General features: G+C 52.1%; 1 protein-coding gene across 1 annotated transcript in view; it reads left to right on the forward strand.

Annotated features, from left to right (window-relative positions):
* The window catches only part of LOC120027917 (transient receptor potential cation channel subfamily A member 1-like), a 165,541-nt gene that overhangs the window by 67,265 nt on the left and 81,334 nt on the right, over positions 1-16,942 (forward strand). Inside the window, exons 3-8 of the mRNA XM_038973011.1 lie at positions 4,624-4,786; positions 5,364-5,539; positions 10,566-10,673; positions 11,564-11,672; positions 12,912-13,057; positions 15,928-16,064. Coding sequence (XP_038828939.1) covers positions 4,624-4,786; positions 5,364-5,539; positions 10,566-10,673; positions 11,564-11,672; positions 12,912-13,057; positions 15,928-16,064 — 839 coding nt within the window. The remainder of the gene's footprint in view (positions 1-4,623; positions 4,787-5,363; positions 5,540-10,565; positions 10,674-11,563; positions 11,673-12,911; positions 13,058-15,927; positions 16,065-16,942) is intronic.

A 16,942-nucleotide genomic window follows, 5' to 3' on the forward strand; every position in this document is an offset into this window, starting at 1 on the left:
TCTGTCCCCATTGGTTCCTTACCTCTGTCCCCATTGGTTCCTTACCTCTGTCCCCATTGGTTCCTTACCTCTGACCCCATCCGTCCCTTACCTCTGTCCCCATCCGTCCCTTACCTCTGTCCCCATCCGTCCCTTACCTCTGTCCCCATTGGTTCCTTACCTCTGTCCCCATTGGTTCCTTACCTCTGTCCCCATTGGTTCCTTACCTCTGTCCCCATTGGTTCCTTACCTCTGTCCCCATCCGTCCCTTACCTCTGTCCCCATCGGTTCCTTACCTCTGTCCCCATCCGTCCCTTACCTCTGTCCCCATCCGTCCCTTACCTCTGTCCCCATCCGTCCCTTACCTCTGTCCCCATCCGTCCCTTACCTCTGTCCCCAACCTTCCTTACCTCTGTCCCCATCCGTCCCTTACCTCTGTCCCCATCCGTCCCTTACCTCTGTCCCCATCCGTCCCTTACCTCTGTCCCCATCCGTCCCTTACCTCTGTCCCCAACCTTCCTTACCTATGTCCCCATCCGTCCCTTACCTCTGTCCCCATTGGTTCCTTACCTCTGTCCCCATCCGTCCCTTACCTCTGTCCCCATCCGTCCCTTACCTCTGTCCCCAACCTTCCTTACCTCTGTCCCCATTGGTTCCTTACCTCTGTCCCCATCCGTCCCTTACCTCTGTCCCCATCCGTCCCTTACCTCTGTCCCCATTGGTTCCTTACCTCTGTCCCCATTGGTTCCTTACCTCTGTCCCCATCCGTCCCTTACCTCTGTCCCCAACCTTCCTTACCTCTGTCCCCAACCGTCCCTTACCTCTGTCCCCAACCTTCCTTACCTCTGTCCCCATCCGTCCCTTACCTCTGTCCCCATCAGTCCCTTACCTCTGTCCCCATTGGTTCCTTACCTCTGTCCCCATTGGTTCCTTACCTCTGTCCCCATCCGTCCCTTACCTCTGTCCCCATCCGTCCCTTACCTCTGTCCCCATTGGTTCCTTACCTCTGTCCCCATTGGTTCCTTACCTCTGTCCCCATCCGTCCCTTACCTCTGTCCCCAACCTTCATTACCTCTGTCCCCATCCGTCCCTTACCTCTGTCCCCATCGGTTCCTTACCTCTGTCCCCATCCGTCCCTTACCTCTGTCCCCATTGGTTCCTTACCTCTGTCCCCATTGGTTCCTTACCTCTGTCCCCATCGGTTCCTTACCTCTGTCCCCATCCGTTCCTTACCTCTGTCCCCATCCGTCCCTTACCTCTGTCCCCATCCGTCCCTTACCTCTGTCCCCATCCGTCCCTTACCTCTGTCCCCATTGGTTCCTTACCTCTGTCCCCATCCATACCTTACCTCTGTCCCCATCCGTCCCTTACCTCTGTCCCCATCCGTCCCTTACCTCTGTCCCCATTGGTTCCTTACCTCTGTCCCCATTGGTTCCTTACCTCTGTCCCCATTGGTTCCTTACCTCTGTCCTCATTGGTTCCTTACCTCTGTCCCCATCCGTCCCTTACCTCTGTCCCCATTGGTTCCTTACCTCTGTCCCCATCCGTCCCTTACCTCTGTCCCCATTGGTTCCTTACCTCTGTCCCCATTGGTTCCTTACCTCTGTCCCCATCCGTCCCTTACCTCTGTCCCCATTGGTTCCTTACCTCTGTCCCCATTGGTTCCTTACCTCTGTCCCCATCCATACCTTACCTCTGTCCCCATTGGTTCCTTACCTCTGTCCCCATCCGTTCCTTACCTCTGTCCCCATTGGTTCCTTACCTCTGTCCCCATCCGTCCCTTACCTCTGTCCCCATTGGTTCCTTACCTCTGTCCCCATTGGTTCCTTACCTCTGTCCCCATCGGTTCCTTACCTCTGTCCCCATTGGTTCCTTACCTCTGTCCCCATTGGTTCCTTACCTCTGTCCCCATCGGTTCCTTACCTCTGTATCCATCCGTCCCTTACCTCTGTCCCCATCCGTCCCTTACCTCTGTCCCCATCCGTCCCTTACCTCTGTCCCCATTGGTTCCTTACCTCTGTCCCCATCCGTCCCTTACCTCTGTCCCCATTGGTTCCTTACCTCTGTCCCCATCCGTCCCTTACCTCTGTCCCCATTGGTTCCTTACCTCTGTCCCCATCCGTCCCTTACCTCTGTCCCCATTGGTTCCTTACCTCTGTCCCCATCCGTCCCTTACCTCTGTCCCCATTGGTTCCTTACCTCTGTCCCCATCCGTCCCTTACCTCTGTCCCCATCCATACCTTACCTCTGTCCCCATCCGTCCCTTACCTCTGTCCCCATTGGTTCCTTACCTCTGTCCCCATTGGTTCCTTACCTCTGTCCCCATCGGTTCCTTATCTCTGTCCCCATTGGTTCCTTACCTCTGTCCCCATTGGTTCCTTACCTCTGTCCCCATCGGTTCCTTACCTCTGTATCCATCCGTCCCTTACCTCTGTCCCCATCCGTCCCTTACCTCTGTCCCCATCCGTCCCTTACCTCTGTCCCCATTGGTTCCTTACCTCTGTCCCCATCCGTCCCTTACCTCTGTCCCCATTGGTTCCTTACCTCTGTCCCCATCCGTCCCTTACCTCTGTCCCCATTGGTTCCTTACCTCTGTCCCCATCCGTCCCTTACCTCTGTCCCCATTGGTTCCTTACCTCTGTCCCCATCCGTCCCTTACCTCTGTCCCCATTGGTTCCTTACCTCTGTCCCCATCCGTCCCTTACCTCTGTCCCCATCCATACCTTACCTCTGTCCCCATTGGTTCCTTACCTCTGTCCCCATCCGTCCCTTACCTCTGTCCCCATCGGTTCCTTACCTCTGTCCCCATCGGTTCCTTACCTCTGTCCCCATCCGTTTCTTACCTCTGTCCCCATCCGTCCCTTACCTCTGTCCCCATTGGTTCCTTACCTCTGTCCCCATCCGTCCCTTACCTCTGTCCCCATCCGTCCCTTACCTATGTCCCCATCCATACCTTACCTCTGTCCCCATCCGTCCCTTACCTCTGTCCCCATCCGTCCCTTACCTCTGTCCCCATCCATACCTTACCTCTGTCCCCATTGGTTCCTTACCTCTGTCCCCATCCGTCCCTTACCTCTGTCCCCATCCGTCCCTTACCTCTGTCCCCATTGGTTCCTTACCTCTGTCCCCATCCGTCCCTTACCTCTGTCCCCATCCGTCCCTTACCTCTGTCCCCATCGGTTCCTTACCTCTGTCCCCATCGGTTCCTTACCTCTGTCCCCATCGGTTCCTTACCTCTGTCCCCATTGGTTCCTTACCTCTGTCCCCATCCGTCCCTTACCTCTGTCCCCATCCATACCTTACCTCTGTCCCCATTGGTTCCTTACCTCTGTCCCCATCCGTCCCTTACCTCTGTCCCCATACGTCCCTTACCTCTGTCCCCATTGGTTCCTTACCTCTGTCCCCATCCGTCCCTTACCTCTGTCCCCATCCGTCCCTTACCTCTGTCCCCATCCGTCCCTTACCTCTGTCCCCATCGGTCCCTTACCTCTGTCCCCATCGGTTCCTTACCTCTGTCCCCATCGGTTCCTTACCTCTGTCCCCATTGGTTCCTTACCTCTGTCCCCATCCGTCCCTTACCTCTGTCCCCATCCGTCCCTTACCTCTGTCCCCATCCGTTCCTTACCTCTGTCCCCATCCGTCCCTTACCTCTGTCCCCATCCGTCCCTTACCTCTGTATCCATCCGTCCCTTACCTCTGTCCCCATCCATACCTTACCTCTGTCCCCATCCATACCTTACCTCTGTCCCCATCCGTCCCTTACCTCTGTCCCCATCCGTCCCTTACCTCTGTCCCCATCCGTCCCTTACCTCTGTCCCCATCCGTCCCTTACCTCTGTCCCCATCCGTCCCTTACCTCTGTCCCCATCCGTCCCTTACCTCTGTCCCCATCCGTCCCTTACCTATGTCCCCATCCATACCTTACCTCTGTCCCCAACCTTCCTTACCTCTGTCCCCATCTGTCCCTTACCTCTGTCCCCATCCGTCCCTTACCTCTGTCCCCAACCTTCCTTACCTCTGTCCCCATCGGTTCCTTACCTCTGTCCCCATCGGTTCCTTACCTCTGTCCCCATCGGTTCCTTACCTCTGTCCCCATCCGTTCCTTACCTCTGTCCCCATCCGTCCCTTACCTCTGTCCCCAACCTTCCTTACCTCTGTCCCCATCCGTCCCTTACCTCTGTCCCCATTGGTTCCTTACCTCTGTCCCCATCGGTTCCTTACCTCTGTCCCCATCGGTTCCTTACCTCTGTCCCCATCCGTCCCTTACCTCTGTCCCCATCCGTCCCTTACCTCTGTCCCCATTGGTTCCTTACCTCTGTCCCCATCCGTCCCTTACCTCTGTCCCCATCCGTACCTTACCTCTGTCCCCATCCATACCTTACCTCTGTCCCCATTGGTTCCTTACCTCTGTCCCCATCCGTCCCTTACCTCTGTTCCCATTGGTTCCTTACCTCTGTCCCCATTGGTTCCTTACCTCTGTATCCATCGGTTCCTTACCTCTGTCCCCATTGGTTCCTTACCTCTGTCCCCATTGGTTCCTTACCTCTGTCCCCATCCGTCCCTTACCTCTGTCCCCATTGGTTCCTTACCTCTGTCCCCATTGGTTCCTTACCTCTGTATCCATCGGTTCCTTACCTCTGTCCAGTGTGCTCGGGAAGGTGATGTGTCCCAGCTGGAGGGCTTGGTGAGGAGGAACCCAGGGGTACTGAGAGAACAGGATGACTCTGGTGCCTCTCTGGTCCACCATGCTGCTGGTGCAGGAAACATCCCTGTTATCAGCTTCATCTGCAGCAACACACACACAGATGGTGAGGCTCCACATACACACACACTCAAGCACGCGAGCGCACGCACACTCACACACACACAGATAGACACACACACACACACACACACACACACACACACACACACACACACACACACACACACACACACACACACACACACACACACACACACACACACACACACTCACAGTAGACACACACACACTCACACACTCACAGTAGACACACACACACACACAGTAGACATACACACACACATGTACACAGTAGACATACACACACACACACACACACACACACACACACACACAGATACACACACACACACACACACACGCACACACAGATAGACACACACACACACACACACACACACACACACACACACACACACACACACACACACACGTACATGCATACACACACAGCATCACAGCCAGGGATGGTGAGGCTCCCATCCTAAAAATACAAAATGGCTGCCAGTATGATGTAGATTCACGTGAAAAATGTCCTCTTACTTTAATTTCTCAAGTTTCTGTTTATGCGTGTGTGCGTGTGTGCGTGTGTGTGTCCTACCTCTGTCCTCTCTCCCCAGGGTGGAAGGTGTATGATGACGAGGGGTCCATGCCGCTGCACTGGGCTGTGGAGAGGAACCAGCCAGACAGCTGCAGGGCTCTGTTGGAGCTAGGGGCTGAACCCAACGTCCTCAACAAGGCCCTGATGTCACCTCTACACCTGGCTGTTAGCCTCACACACAACCATCTGGTCCAGGTGAGACACCATGATCCTTAGCTCCCCCCTCCTCTTCTACTAAACAGCCTTGGGTCTCTCCTACACCTAGAGGTGAGTTACATTTACATTTAAGTCATTTAGCAGACGCTCTTATCCAGAGCGACTTACAAATTGGAAAGTTCATACATATTCATCCTGGTCCCCCCGTGGGAATTGAACCCTGGTCCCCCCGTGGGAAATGAACCCACAACCCTGGCGTTGCAAGCGCCATGCTCTACCAACTGAGCCACACGGGACCACGTGTTAGTTACACCTTACCTGCCACACCAAACTACCTGCCCTTATCTGCCCCACCAAACTACCTGCCCTTACCTTCCCTTACCTGCCCCACCAAACTACCTTCCCTTACCTTCCCTTACCTGCCCCACCAAACTACCTTCCCTTACCTGCCCCACCAAACTACCTGCACTTACCTTCCCTTACCTGCCCCACCAAACTACCTGCCCTTACCTGCCCCACCAAACTACCTGCACTTACCTTCCCTTACCTGCCCCACCAAACTACCTGCCCTTACCTTCCCTTACCTGCCCCACCAAACTACCTGCCCTTACCTTCCCCACCAAACTACCTGCCCTTACCTTCCCTTACCTGCCCCACCAAACTACCTTCCCTTACCTTCCCTTACCTGCCCCACCAAACTACCTGCCCTTACCTTCCCTTACCTGCCCCACCAAACTACCTGCCCTTACCTTCCCCACCAAACTACCTGCCCTTACCTTCCCTTACCTGCCCCACCAAACTACCTTCCCTTACCTTCCCTTACCTGCCCCACCAAACTACCTTCCCTTACCTTCCCCACCAAACTACCTGCCCTTACCTTCCCTTACCTGCCCCACCAAACTACCTGCCCTTACCTTCCCTTACCTGCCCCACCAAACTACCTGCCCTTACCTGCCACACCAAACTACCTTCCCTTACCTGCCCCACCAAACTACCTGCACTTACCTTCCCTTACCTGCCCCACCAAACTACCTGCCCTTACCTTCCCTTACCTGCCCCACCAAACTACCTGCCCTTACCTTCCCTTACCTGCCCCACCAAACTACCTGCCCTTACCTTCCCTTACCTGCCCCACCAACTACCTTCCCTTACCTTCCCTTACCTGCCCCACCAACTACCTTCCCTTACCTTCCCTTACCTGCCCCACCAAACTACCTGCCCTTACCTTCCCTTACCTGCCCCACCAACTACCTTCCCTTACCTTCCCTTACCTGCCCCACCGACTACCTTCCCTTACCTTCCCTTACCTGCCCCACCAAACTACCTTCCCTTACCTTCCCTTACCTGCCCCACCAAACTACCTTCCCTTACCTGCCCCACCAAACTGCCTGCCCTTACCTTCCCTTACCTGCCCCACCAAACTACCTGCCCTTACCTGCCCCACCAAACTACCTGCACTTACCTTCCCTTACCTGCCCCACCAAACTACCTGCACTTACCTGCCCCACCAAACTACCTTCCCTTACCTTCCCTTACCTGCCCCACCAAACTACCAGCCCTTACCTTCCCTTACCTGCCCCACCAAACTACCTTCCCTTACCTGCCCCACCAAACTACCTTCCCTTACCTTCCCTTCCCTGCCCCACCAAACTACCTGCCCTTACCTTCCCTTACCTGCCCCACCAAACTACCTTCCCTTACCTTCCCTTACCTGCCCCACCAAACTACCTTCCCTTACCTTCCCTTACCTGCCCCACCAAACTACCTGCCCTTACCTTCCCCTACCTGCCCCACCAAACTACCTGCCCTTACCTGCCCCACCAACTACCTTCCCTTACCTTCCCTTACCTGCCCCACCAAACTACCTGCCCTTACCTTCCCTTACCTGCCCCACCAAACTACCTGCCCTTACCTGCCCCACCAACTACCTTCCCTTACCTTCCCTTACCTGCCCCACCAAACTACCTGCCCTTACCTTCCCTTACCTGCCCCACCAAACTACCTGCCCTTACCTTCCCTTACCTGCCCCACCAAACTACCTTCACTTACCTTCCCTTACCTGCCCCACCAAACTACCTTCCCTTACCTGCCCCACCAAACTACCTGCCCTTACCTTCCCTTACCTGCCCCACCAAACTACCTGCACTTACCTTCCCTTCCCTGCCCCACCAAACTACCTGCCCTTACCTTCCCCACCAAACTACCTGCACTTACCTTCCCTTACCTGCCCCACCAAACTACCTTCCCTTACCTTCCCTTACCTGCCCCACCAAACTACCTGCCCTTACCTTCCCTTACCTGCCCCACCAAACTACCTGCCCTTACCTTCCCTTACCTGCCCCACCAAACTACCTGCCCTTACCTTCCCTTACCTGCCCCACCAAACTACCTGCCCTTACCTGCCCCACCAACTACCTTCCCTTACCTTCCCTTACCTGCCCCACCAAACTACCTGCCCTTACCTTCCCTTACCTGCCCCACCAAACTACCTGCCCTTACCTTCCCTTACCTGCCCCACCAAACTACCTTCACTTACCTTCCCTTACCTGCCCCACCAAACTACCTTCCCTTACCTGCCCCACCAAACTACCTGCCCTTACCTTCCCTTACCTGCCCCACCAAACTACCTGCACTTACCTTCCCTTCCCTGCCCCACCAAACTACCTGCCCTTACCTTCCCCACCAAACTACCTGCACTTACCTTCCCTTACCTGCCCCACCAAACTACCTTCCCTTACCTTCCCTTACCTGCCCCACCAAACTACCTGCCCTTACCTTCCCTTACCTGCCCCACCAAACTACCTGCCCTTACCTTCCCTTACCTGCCCCACCAAACTACCTGCCCTTACCTTCCCTTACCTGCCCCACCAAACTACCTGCCCTTACCTTCCCTTACCTGCCCCACCAAACTACCTGCCCTTACCTGCCCCACCAAACTACCTGCCCTTACCTTCCCTTACCTGCCCCACCAAACTACCTGCCCTTACCTGCCCCACCAACTACCTTCCCTTACCTTCCCTTACCTGCCCCACCAAACTACCTGCCCTTACCTTCCCTTACCTGCCCCACCAAACTACCTGCCCTTACCTGCCCCACCAACTACCTTCCCTTACCTTCCCTTACCTGCCCCACCAAACTACCTGCCCTTACCTTCCCTTACCTGCCCCACCAAACTACCTTCCCTTACCTTCCCTTACCTGCCCCACCAAACTACCTTCCCTTACCTTCCCTTACCTGCCCCACCAAACTACCAGCCCTTACCTTCCCTTACCTGCCCCACCAAACTACCTTCCCTTACCTGCCCCACCAAACTACCTTCCCTTACCTTCCCTTACCTGCCCCACCAAACTACCTGCCCTTACCTTCCCTTACCTGCCCCACCAAACTACCTGCCCTTACCTGCCCCACCAAACTACCTGCCCTTACCTTCCCTTACCTGCCCCACCAAACTACCTTCCCTTACCTGCCCCACCAAACTACCTTCCCTTACCTTCCCTTACCTGCCCCACCAAACTACCTGCCCTTACCTTCCCTTACCTGCCCCACCAAACTACCTGCCCTTACCTTCCCTTACCTGCCCCACCAAACTACCTTCCCTTACCTGCCCCACCAAACTACCTGCCCTTACCTGCCCCACCAAACTACCTTCCCTTACCTGCCCCACCAAACTACCTGCACTTACCTTCCCTTACCTGCCCCACCAAACTACCTTCCCTTACCTTCCCTTCCCTGCCCCACCAAACTACCTGCCCTTACCTTCCCTTACCTGCCCCACCAAACTACCTTCCCTTACCTTCCCTTACCTGCCCCACCAAACTACCTGCCCTTACCTTCCCTTACCTGCCCCACCAAACTACCTGCCCTTACCTTCCCTTACCTGCCCCACCAAACTACCTGCCCTTACCTTCCCTTACCTGCCCCACCAAACTACCTGCCCTTACCTTCCCTTACCTGCCCCACCAAACTACCTGCCCTTACCTGCCCCACCAAACTACCTGCCCTTACCTTCCCTTACCTGCCCCACCAAACTACCTGCCCTTACCTGCCCCACCAACTACCTTCCCTTACCTTCCCTTACCTGCCCCACCAAACTACCTGCCCTTACCTTCCCTTACCTGCCCCACCAAACTACCTGCCCTTACCTGCCCCACCAACTACCTTCCCTTACCTTCCCTTACCTGCCCCACCAAACTACCTGCCCTTACCTTCCCTTACCTGCCCCACCAAACTACCTTCCCTTACCTTCCCTTACCTGCCCCACCAAACTACCTTCCCTTACCTTCCCTTACCTGCCCCACCAAACTACCAGCCCTTACCTTCCCTTACCTGCCCCACCAAACTACCTTCCCTTACCTGCCCCACCAAACTACCTTCCCTTACCTTCCCTTACCTGCCCCACCAAACTACCTGCCCTTACCTTCCCTTACCTGCCCCACCAAACTACCTGCCCTTACCTGCCCCACCAAACTACCTGCCCTTACCTTCCCTTACCTGCCCCACCAAACTACCTTCCCTTACCTGCCCCACCAAACTACCTTCCCTTACCTTCCCTTACCTGCCCCACCAAACTACCTGCCCTTACCTTCCCTTACCTGCCCCACCAAACTACCTGCCCTTACCTTCCCTTACCTGCCCCACCAAACTACCTTCCCTTACCTGCCCCACCAAACTACCTGCCCTTACCTGCCCCACCAAACTACCTTCCCTTACCTGCCCCACCAAACTACCTGCACTTACCTTCCCTTACCTGCCCCACCAAACTACCTTCCCTTACCTTCCCTTCCCTGCCCCACCAAACTACCTGCCCTTACCTTCCCTTACCTGCCCCACCAAACTACCTTCCCTTACCTTCCCTTACCTGCCCCACCAAACTACCTGCCCTTACCTTCCCTTACCTGCCCCACCAAACTACCTTCCCTTACCCTTAGAGAACAAGGACAGGTATGTATCACAGAATGTTGTTGTTTCCCCAGCTACAATTTCATTAATTCATTAATTCATATCACATGAGGTTTCGTTATTAATGTGTGTGTATGTGTGTGTGTGTGTGTGTGGTTTCTCCCAGCTCCTGTTGTCTCACTATAAGACAGAGTCTAACCTAGAAGGAGGTCTTGGCAACACTCCTGTCATGTTAGCCTGCTCCATCAATAATACTGAGGCTCTCTCTATACTGGTGAGAGGAACACTATACTCTCCTCCCCTCCCTCTCTCTTTCTCTCTCTCTCCTCCCCTCCCTCTCTCTTTCTCTCTCTCTCCTCCCCTCCCTCTCTCTCTCTCCTCCCCTCCCTCTCTCTCTCTCTCTCCTCCGCTCCCTCTCTTTCTCCTCTCCTCTCTCTCTTTCTCTCCTCCCCTCCCTCTCTCTCTCTCTCTCTCTCCTCCCTCCCTCTCTCTCTCTCTCCTCCCTCCCTCCCTCTCTCTCTCTCTCTCTCCTCCCCTCCCCTCCCTCTCTCTCTCTCTCTCTCTCTCTCTCTCTCTCCTCCCTCCCTCTCTCTCTCTCTCCTCCCTCCCTCTCTCTCTCTCTCTCTCCTCCCCTCCCTCCCTCTCTCTCTCTCTCTCTCTCTCTCCTCCCCTCCCTCCCTCTCTCTCTCCTCCCTCCCTCTCTCTCTCTCTCTCTCCTCCCCTCCCCTCCCTCCCTCTCTCTCTCTCTCTCTCTCTCTCTCTCTCCTCCCCTCTCTCTCTCTCTCTCTCTCTCTCTCTCTCTCCTCCCCTCCCTCTATGTGCATCATAAGGCATTATAAAGGACGTTATAAAGCCTTGTACATACTTCATTGAAAGTGCTATCGAATCAGGTAATATAGGCTTAAGTGTCTGTAAGTGTATACAGTACACATACATAGCCTGTTGTACAATTAATGTCAAATAATACTCAATAACCTTGTTTTTATGAGAGAATGTATACAAAATGTGTATAATGTTTATAACCAAGAGATAGAATAACGCACACAGCTTCCAGTCTCTCCTAGAATTTAGATGTTACCAATACAGTATTATTAACTGTCACAACTGCTTTGTGTCAATGCTTTATTAAAAACTCCTGACTCTGTCCTATTCCCTGCACTGTAGCTGAGGCATGGGGCGCGGCTCTCCAGTCAGAACAAACTGGGCCACTATGCTATCCATGCAGCTGCCTTCGCAGGCTCAAAGAAAGCCATCGATGTCATCCTCAAAGCTGGTACGGCATTATGATGAGGGGAATAAAGGATTGCATTTGTATAGGATGCTACACTTGTCCATAGGTGTAAAAAGCACTTTACTATTGTAAGTCCATTACTAGCCTGGTCAATTCCAATGCTGTCCTTGTCAAGCCAAACATGTTAGCATGATAGCATGATAGCATGTTAGCATGTTAGCATGTTAGCATGATAGCATGATAGCATGATATCATGATAGCATGATAGCATGATAGCATGATAGCATGATAGCATGGTAGCATGGTAGCATGGTAGCATGATAGCATGGTAGCATGATAGCATGATAGCACAAACAGGCTAATACTCTGGCTAATCCCTTACCAGTGTTACCATCTTTGTCAAAATCAAATCAAATCAAATGTTATTGGTGTACAGCTTATTATTGGTTGATTCTGATACTTTCTTAGTGGGAAAATCTGACCTAATTTTTCAACAACAAGTTTCCAAGTCAGGAAATTTCAGAGTTTCCAAGTTCTCTTGAACAAGACATGATACACAGTGGCCATTTTGTGTCAACATACAGGATCTTTGTTACTGATACACGGGAGCCATTTTATGTCAATATACAGGATCTTTGTTACTGATGCACGGGAGCCATTTCATGCCAACATACAGGATCTTTGTTACTGATACACGGGAGCCATTTTGTGTCACTATACAGGATCTTTGCTACTGATACACGGGAGCCATTTGTTGCCTAAATGGTCATCTAGGGAGCCGCACAAACCAGAGACCTCAGCACAGACACACTGTTTACCTAACCTGGGAGGTCTGCAGCTGAGCCATACATAACAGGACGAGGATGTGTTTAGTACAACAGCAAAACATTTGTGAAGCTTCTGTCGTTGTCAGTTTTGGGGACCAAACAGGAATTTACATTCCTTAAGGCCAGGCCTAGCCAGATCTCCACAGATGGCATGACTAAGGGGAAATGAGTTGAGATAGAAGACTCACGTGTTTGTTCAGTTGTCACCCTAGTTTACATTACACTGTGAAACCAAACACAACAACGTTCTGAGTTATTCATTTGAACAGGATATACCATAATGCTTCAGAGATTCAACTCAATACATCTGTCCACTTCGGTCTCAATAGTCCTTATACAAGGAAAGGAGATGAGGAAAGGAAACCACTTTAGATGATGAGCCCTCTGCGTGTAGCATCCTGTCCAGGGGGGTGTCCTTGTACATAACTCTGCCTGTGTGTTTTGTTTTGTCCAGGAGAGGAGATGGGTCATTCCATAGAGGAACACATTAATTTCCTGGATAAGTCGTGCAGTAGTCCACTTCACCTGGCGGTCAGGGGAGGCAACATGGACATCATTGAGTTCTGCATCCACAAAGGCGCCAAGATCGACCAGCAACAGGTACATTAAGACGGGGTGGCAGGTAACCTAGTGGTTAGAGTGTAGAGGTGGCAGGTAGCCTAGTGGTTAGAGCGTTGGACTAGTAACCAGCAGGTAGCCTAGTGGTTAGAGCGTTGGACCAGTAACCAGCAGGTAGCCTAGTGGTTAGAGCGTTGGACCAGTAACCAGCAGGTAGCCTAGTGGTTAGAGTGTTGGGACTAGTAACCAGCAGGTAGCCTAGTGGTTAGAGTGTTGGGACTAGTAACCAGCAGGTAGCCTAGTGGTTAGAGCGTTGGACTAGTAACCAGCAGGTAGCCTAGTGGTTAGAGCGTTGGACCAGTAACCAGCAGGTAGCCTAGTGGTTAGAGTGTTGGGACTAGTAACCAGCAGGTAGCCTAGTGGTTAGAGCGTTGGACTAGTAACCAGCAGGTAGCCTAGTGGTTAGAGCGTTGGACCAGTAACCAGCAGGTAGCCTAGTGGTTAGAGTGTTGGACTAGTAACCAGCAGGTAGCCTAGTGGTTAGAGTGTTGGACTAGTAACCAGCAGGTAGCCTAGGGGTTAGAGCGTTGGACTAGTAACCAGCAGGTAGCCTAGTGGTTAGAGTGTTGGGACTAGTAACCAGCAGGTAGCCTAGTGGTTAGAGTGTTGGACTAGTAACCAGCAGGTAGCCTAGTGGTTAGAGTGTTGGACTAGTAACCAGCAGGTAGCCTAGTGGTTAGAGTGTTGGACTAGTAACCAGCAGGTAGCCTAGTGGTTAGAGTGTTGGACTAGTAACCAGCAGGTAGCCTAGTGGTTAGAGTGTTGGGACTAGTAACCAGCAGGTAGCCTAGTGGTTAGAGTGTTGGACCAGTAACCAGCAGGTAGCCTAGTGGTTAGAGTGTTGGACTAGTAACCAGCAGGTAGCCTAGTGGTTAGAGTGTTGGACTAGTAACCAGCAGGTAGCCTAGTGGTTAGAGTGTTGGACTAGTAACCAGCAGGTAGCCTAGTGGTTAGAGTGTTGGACTTGTAACCAGCAGGTAGCCTAGTGGTTAGAGTGTTGGGACTAGTAACCAGCAGGTAGCCTAGTGGTTAGAGCGTTGGACTAGTAACCAGCAGGTAGCCTAGTGGTTAGAGTGTTGGACTAGTAACCAGCAGGTAGCCTAGTGGTTTGAGTGTTGGACTAGTAACCAGCAGGTAGCCTAGTGATTAGAGCGTTGGACTAGTAACCAGCAGGTAGCCTAGTGGTTAGAGTGTTGGACTAGTAACCAGCAGGTAGCCTAGTGGTTAGAGCGTTGGACCAGTAACCAGCAGGTAGCCTAGTGGTTAGAGCGTTGGACTAGTAACCAGCAGGTAGCCTAGTGGTTAGAGTGTTGGACTAGTAACCAGCAGGTAGCCTAGTGGTTAGAGCGTTGGACTAGTAACCAGCAGTTAGCCTAGTGGTTAGAGTGTTGGGACTAGTAACCAGCAGGTAGCCTAGTGGTTAGAGTGTTGGGACTAGTAACCAGCAGGTAGCCTAGTGGTTAGAGCGTTGGACTAGTAACCAGCAGGTAGCCTAGTGGTTAGAGCGTTGGACCAGTAACCAGCAGGTAGCCTAGTGGTTAGAGTGTTGGGACTAGTAACCAGCAGGTAGCCTAGTGGTTAGAGTGTTGGACTAGTAACCAGCAGGTAGCCTAGTGGTTAGAGCGTTGGACTAGTAACCAGCAGGTAGCCTAGTGGTTAGAGCGTTGGACCAGTAACCAGCAGGTAGCCTAGTGGTTAGAGTGTTGGACTAGTAACCAGCAGGTAGCCTAGTGGTTAGAGCGTTGGACTAGTAACCAGCAGGTAGCCTAGTGGTTAGAGCGTTGGACCAGTAACCAGCAGGTAGCCTAGTGGTTAGAGCGTTGGACCAGTAACCAGCAGGTAGCCTAGTGGTTAGAGCGTTGGACTAGTAACCAGCAGGTAGCCTAGTGGTTAGAGCGTTGGACTAGTAACCAGCAGGTAGTTGGACTAGTAACCAGCAGGTAGCCTAGTGGTTAGAGCGTTGGACCAGTAACCAGCAGGTAGCCTAGTGGTTAGAGCGTTGGACTAGTAACCAGCAGGTAGCCTAGTGGTTAGAGCGTTGGACCAGTAACCAGCAGGTAGCCTAGTGGTTAGAGCGTTGGACTAGTAACCAGCAGGTAGCCTAGTGGTTAGAGTGTTGGACTAGTAACCAGCAGGTAGCCTAGTGGTTAGAGCGTTGGACTAGCAAACAAATGTTTGCAACATGGAATCCCTGAGCTGACAAGGTAAATGTATGTCGAAGGAATAGGGTGCCATTAAGCACGTATTTCCAGTTCAGATGAAGGACCAGAAGTCTAGAGAGTCCAGAGAGACAGTAATAGCCCCAGATAATAATAACTTCCACTTCCTGTACTGACCTCCACTTCCTGTACTGTACTGGCCTCCACTTATTAATGTACTGAACTGACCTCCACTTCCTGTACTGTTCTGTATGTGGTGTGGAGGTGAGGACAGTGACCTCTGCTCTGTTCCTGCCATTCATGCATATCTCATTGAAATGCTTGTATTACCCCGTCTCTCTGGGTCACTTACATCCCACCGGAGATTCCTATCTCTATTGACTATCTCTTCGCTCTATGTCTATGAGTGGTACTGTAGCGTGCATTGTTACACATACACAAGTAGAAACATGGAAAATAGGTCTGTGTTTTCTGAAATGTTTGTCACATTTCTGTGTCTGAAATTCCATGATACACTTAACCTGTGTGTGTGTGTGTGTGTGTGTGTGTGTGTGTGTGTGTGTGTGTGTGTGTGTGTGTGTGTGTGTGTGTGTGTGTGTGTGTGTGTGTGTGTGTGTGTGTGTGTGTGTGTGTGTGTGTGTGTGTGTGTGTGTGTGTGTGTGTGTGTGTGTGTGTGTGTGTACTGTACTCCAGGTGGACCGGTCCACAGCGCTGCACTTTGCCTGTTCCCAGGGAGCTACAGAGGCTGTTAAACTGATGCTGTCCTCCTACAGCAGGCTGGACAGCATCATTAACCTGCCTGATGGAGCCTGCCAGACACCTCTACACAGGTGGGACACCTTTTTATCATTAATTTCTTCCTTCGTTCATTTATTCCTTCATTCATTCATCCATTTGAATGATATTTTGTTTATATAATTTTTAGACTCATGAAATGATTCATGACAACCAAACATCCAGACATTCCATTCTATTGTGAACAGAACCAAAGATTGTTCAGGAGTCAGAACAATGTGTGCTCGTGACAAATGTTTAAAAAGGAAACATTAATCACAGAGTAATGGGTTGTGACCTCACAACTAGCCTAATACCTATGATGTGCCCCAAAAGGCACCCTATTCCCTATTTAGTGCACTACTTTTGACCAGGCCCCAGGCCCCATAACCCTATTCCCTATATAGTGCACTAGTCATGACCAGGACCCATAACCCTATTCCCTATATAGTGCACTAGTCATGACCAGGGCCCATAACCCTATTCCCTATATAGTGCACTAGTCATGACCAGGACCCATAACCCTATTCCCTATATAGTGCACTAGTTTTGACTAGAACCGTAGTGTGCCATTTAGGATGCAGACCTAGTTGTACCTCTTGTCCTTTGTCTTTATGACCAGTAACCACGGTAACTATCCAACTGCAGTGTGTGTGTGTGTGTGTGTGTGTGTGTGTGTGTGTGTGTGTGTGTGTGTGTGTGTGTGTGTGTGTGTGTGTGTGTGTGTGTGTGTGTGTGTGTGTGTGTGTGTGTGTGTGTGTGTGTGTGTGTGTGTGTGTGTAAAGAGGGAAAATGACTCGGTAACACCTGGTTAATACCCACATCATAACTACCGTCATAAAAAAAATGGAATGATTACATAGAAAAAAGGCAATGTGAAGAGAGTATGGCATGACTGTTTTTTTAATATTAGTGATCATAAAGATATGCCTCA

Source organism: Salvelinus namaycush, chromosome 33, assembly GCF_016432855.1.
Source record: "Salvelinus namaycush isolate Seneca chromosome 33, SaNama_1.0, whole genome shotgun sequence".
In the NCBI taxonomy this organism is placed as follows: domain Eukaryota; kingdom Metazoa; phylum Chordata; class Actinopteri; order Salmoniformes; family Salmonidae; genus Salvelinus; species Salvelinus namaycush.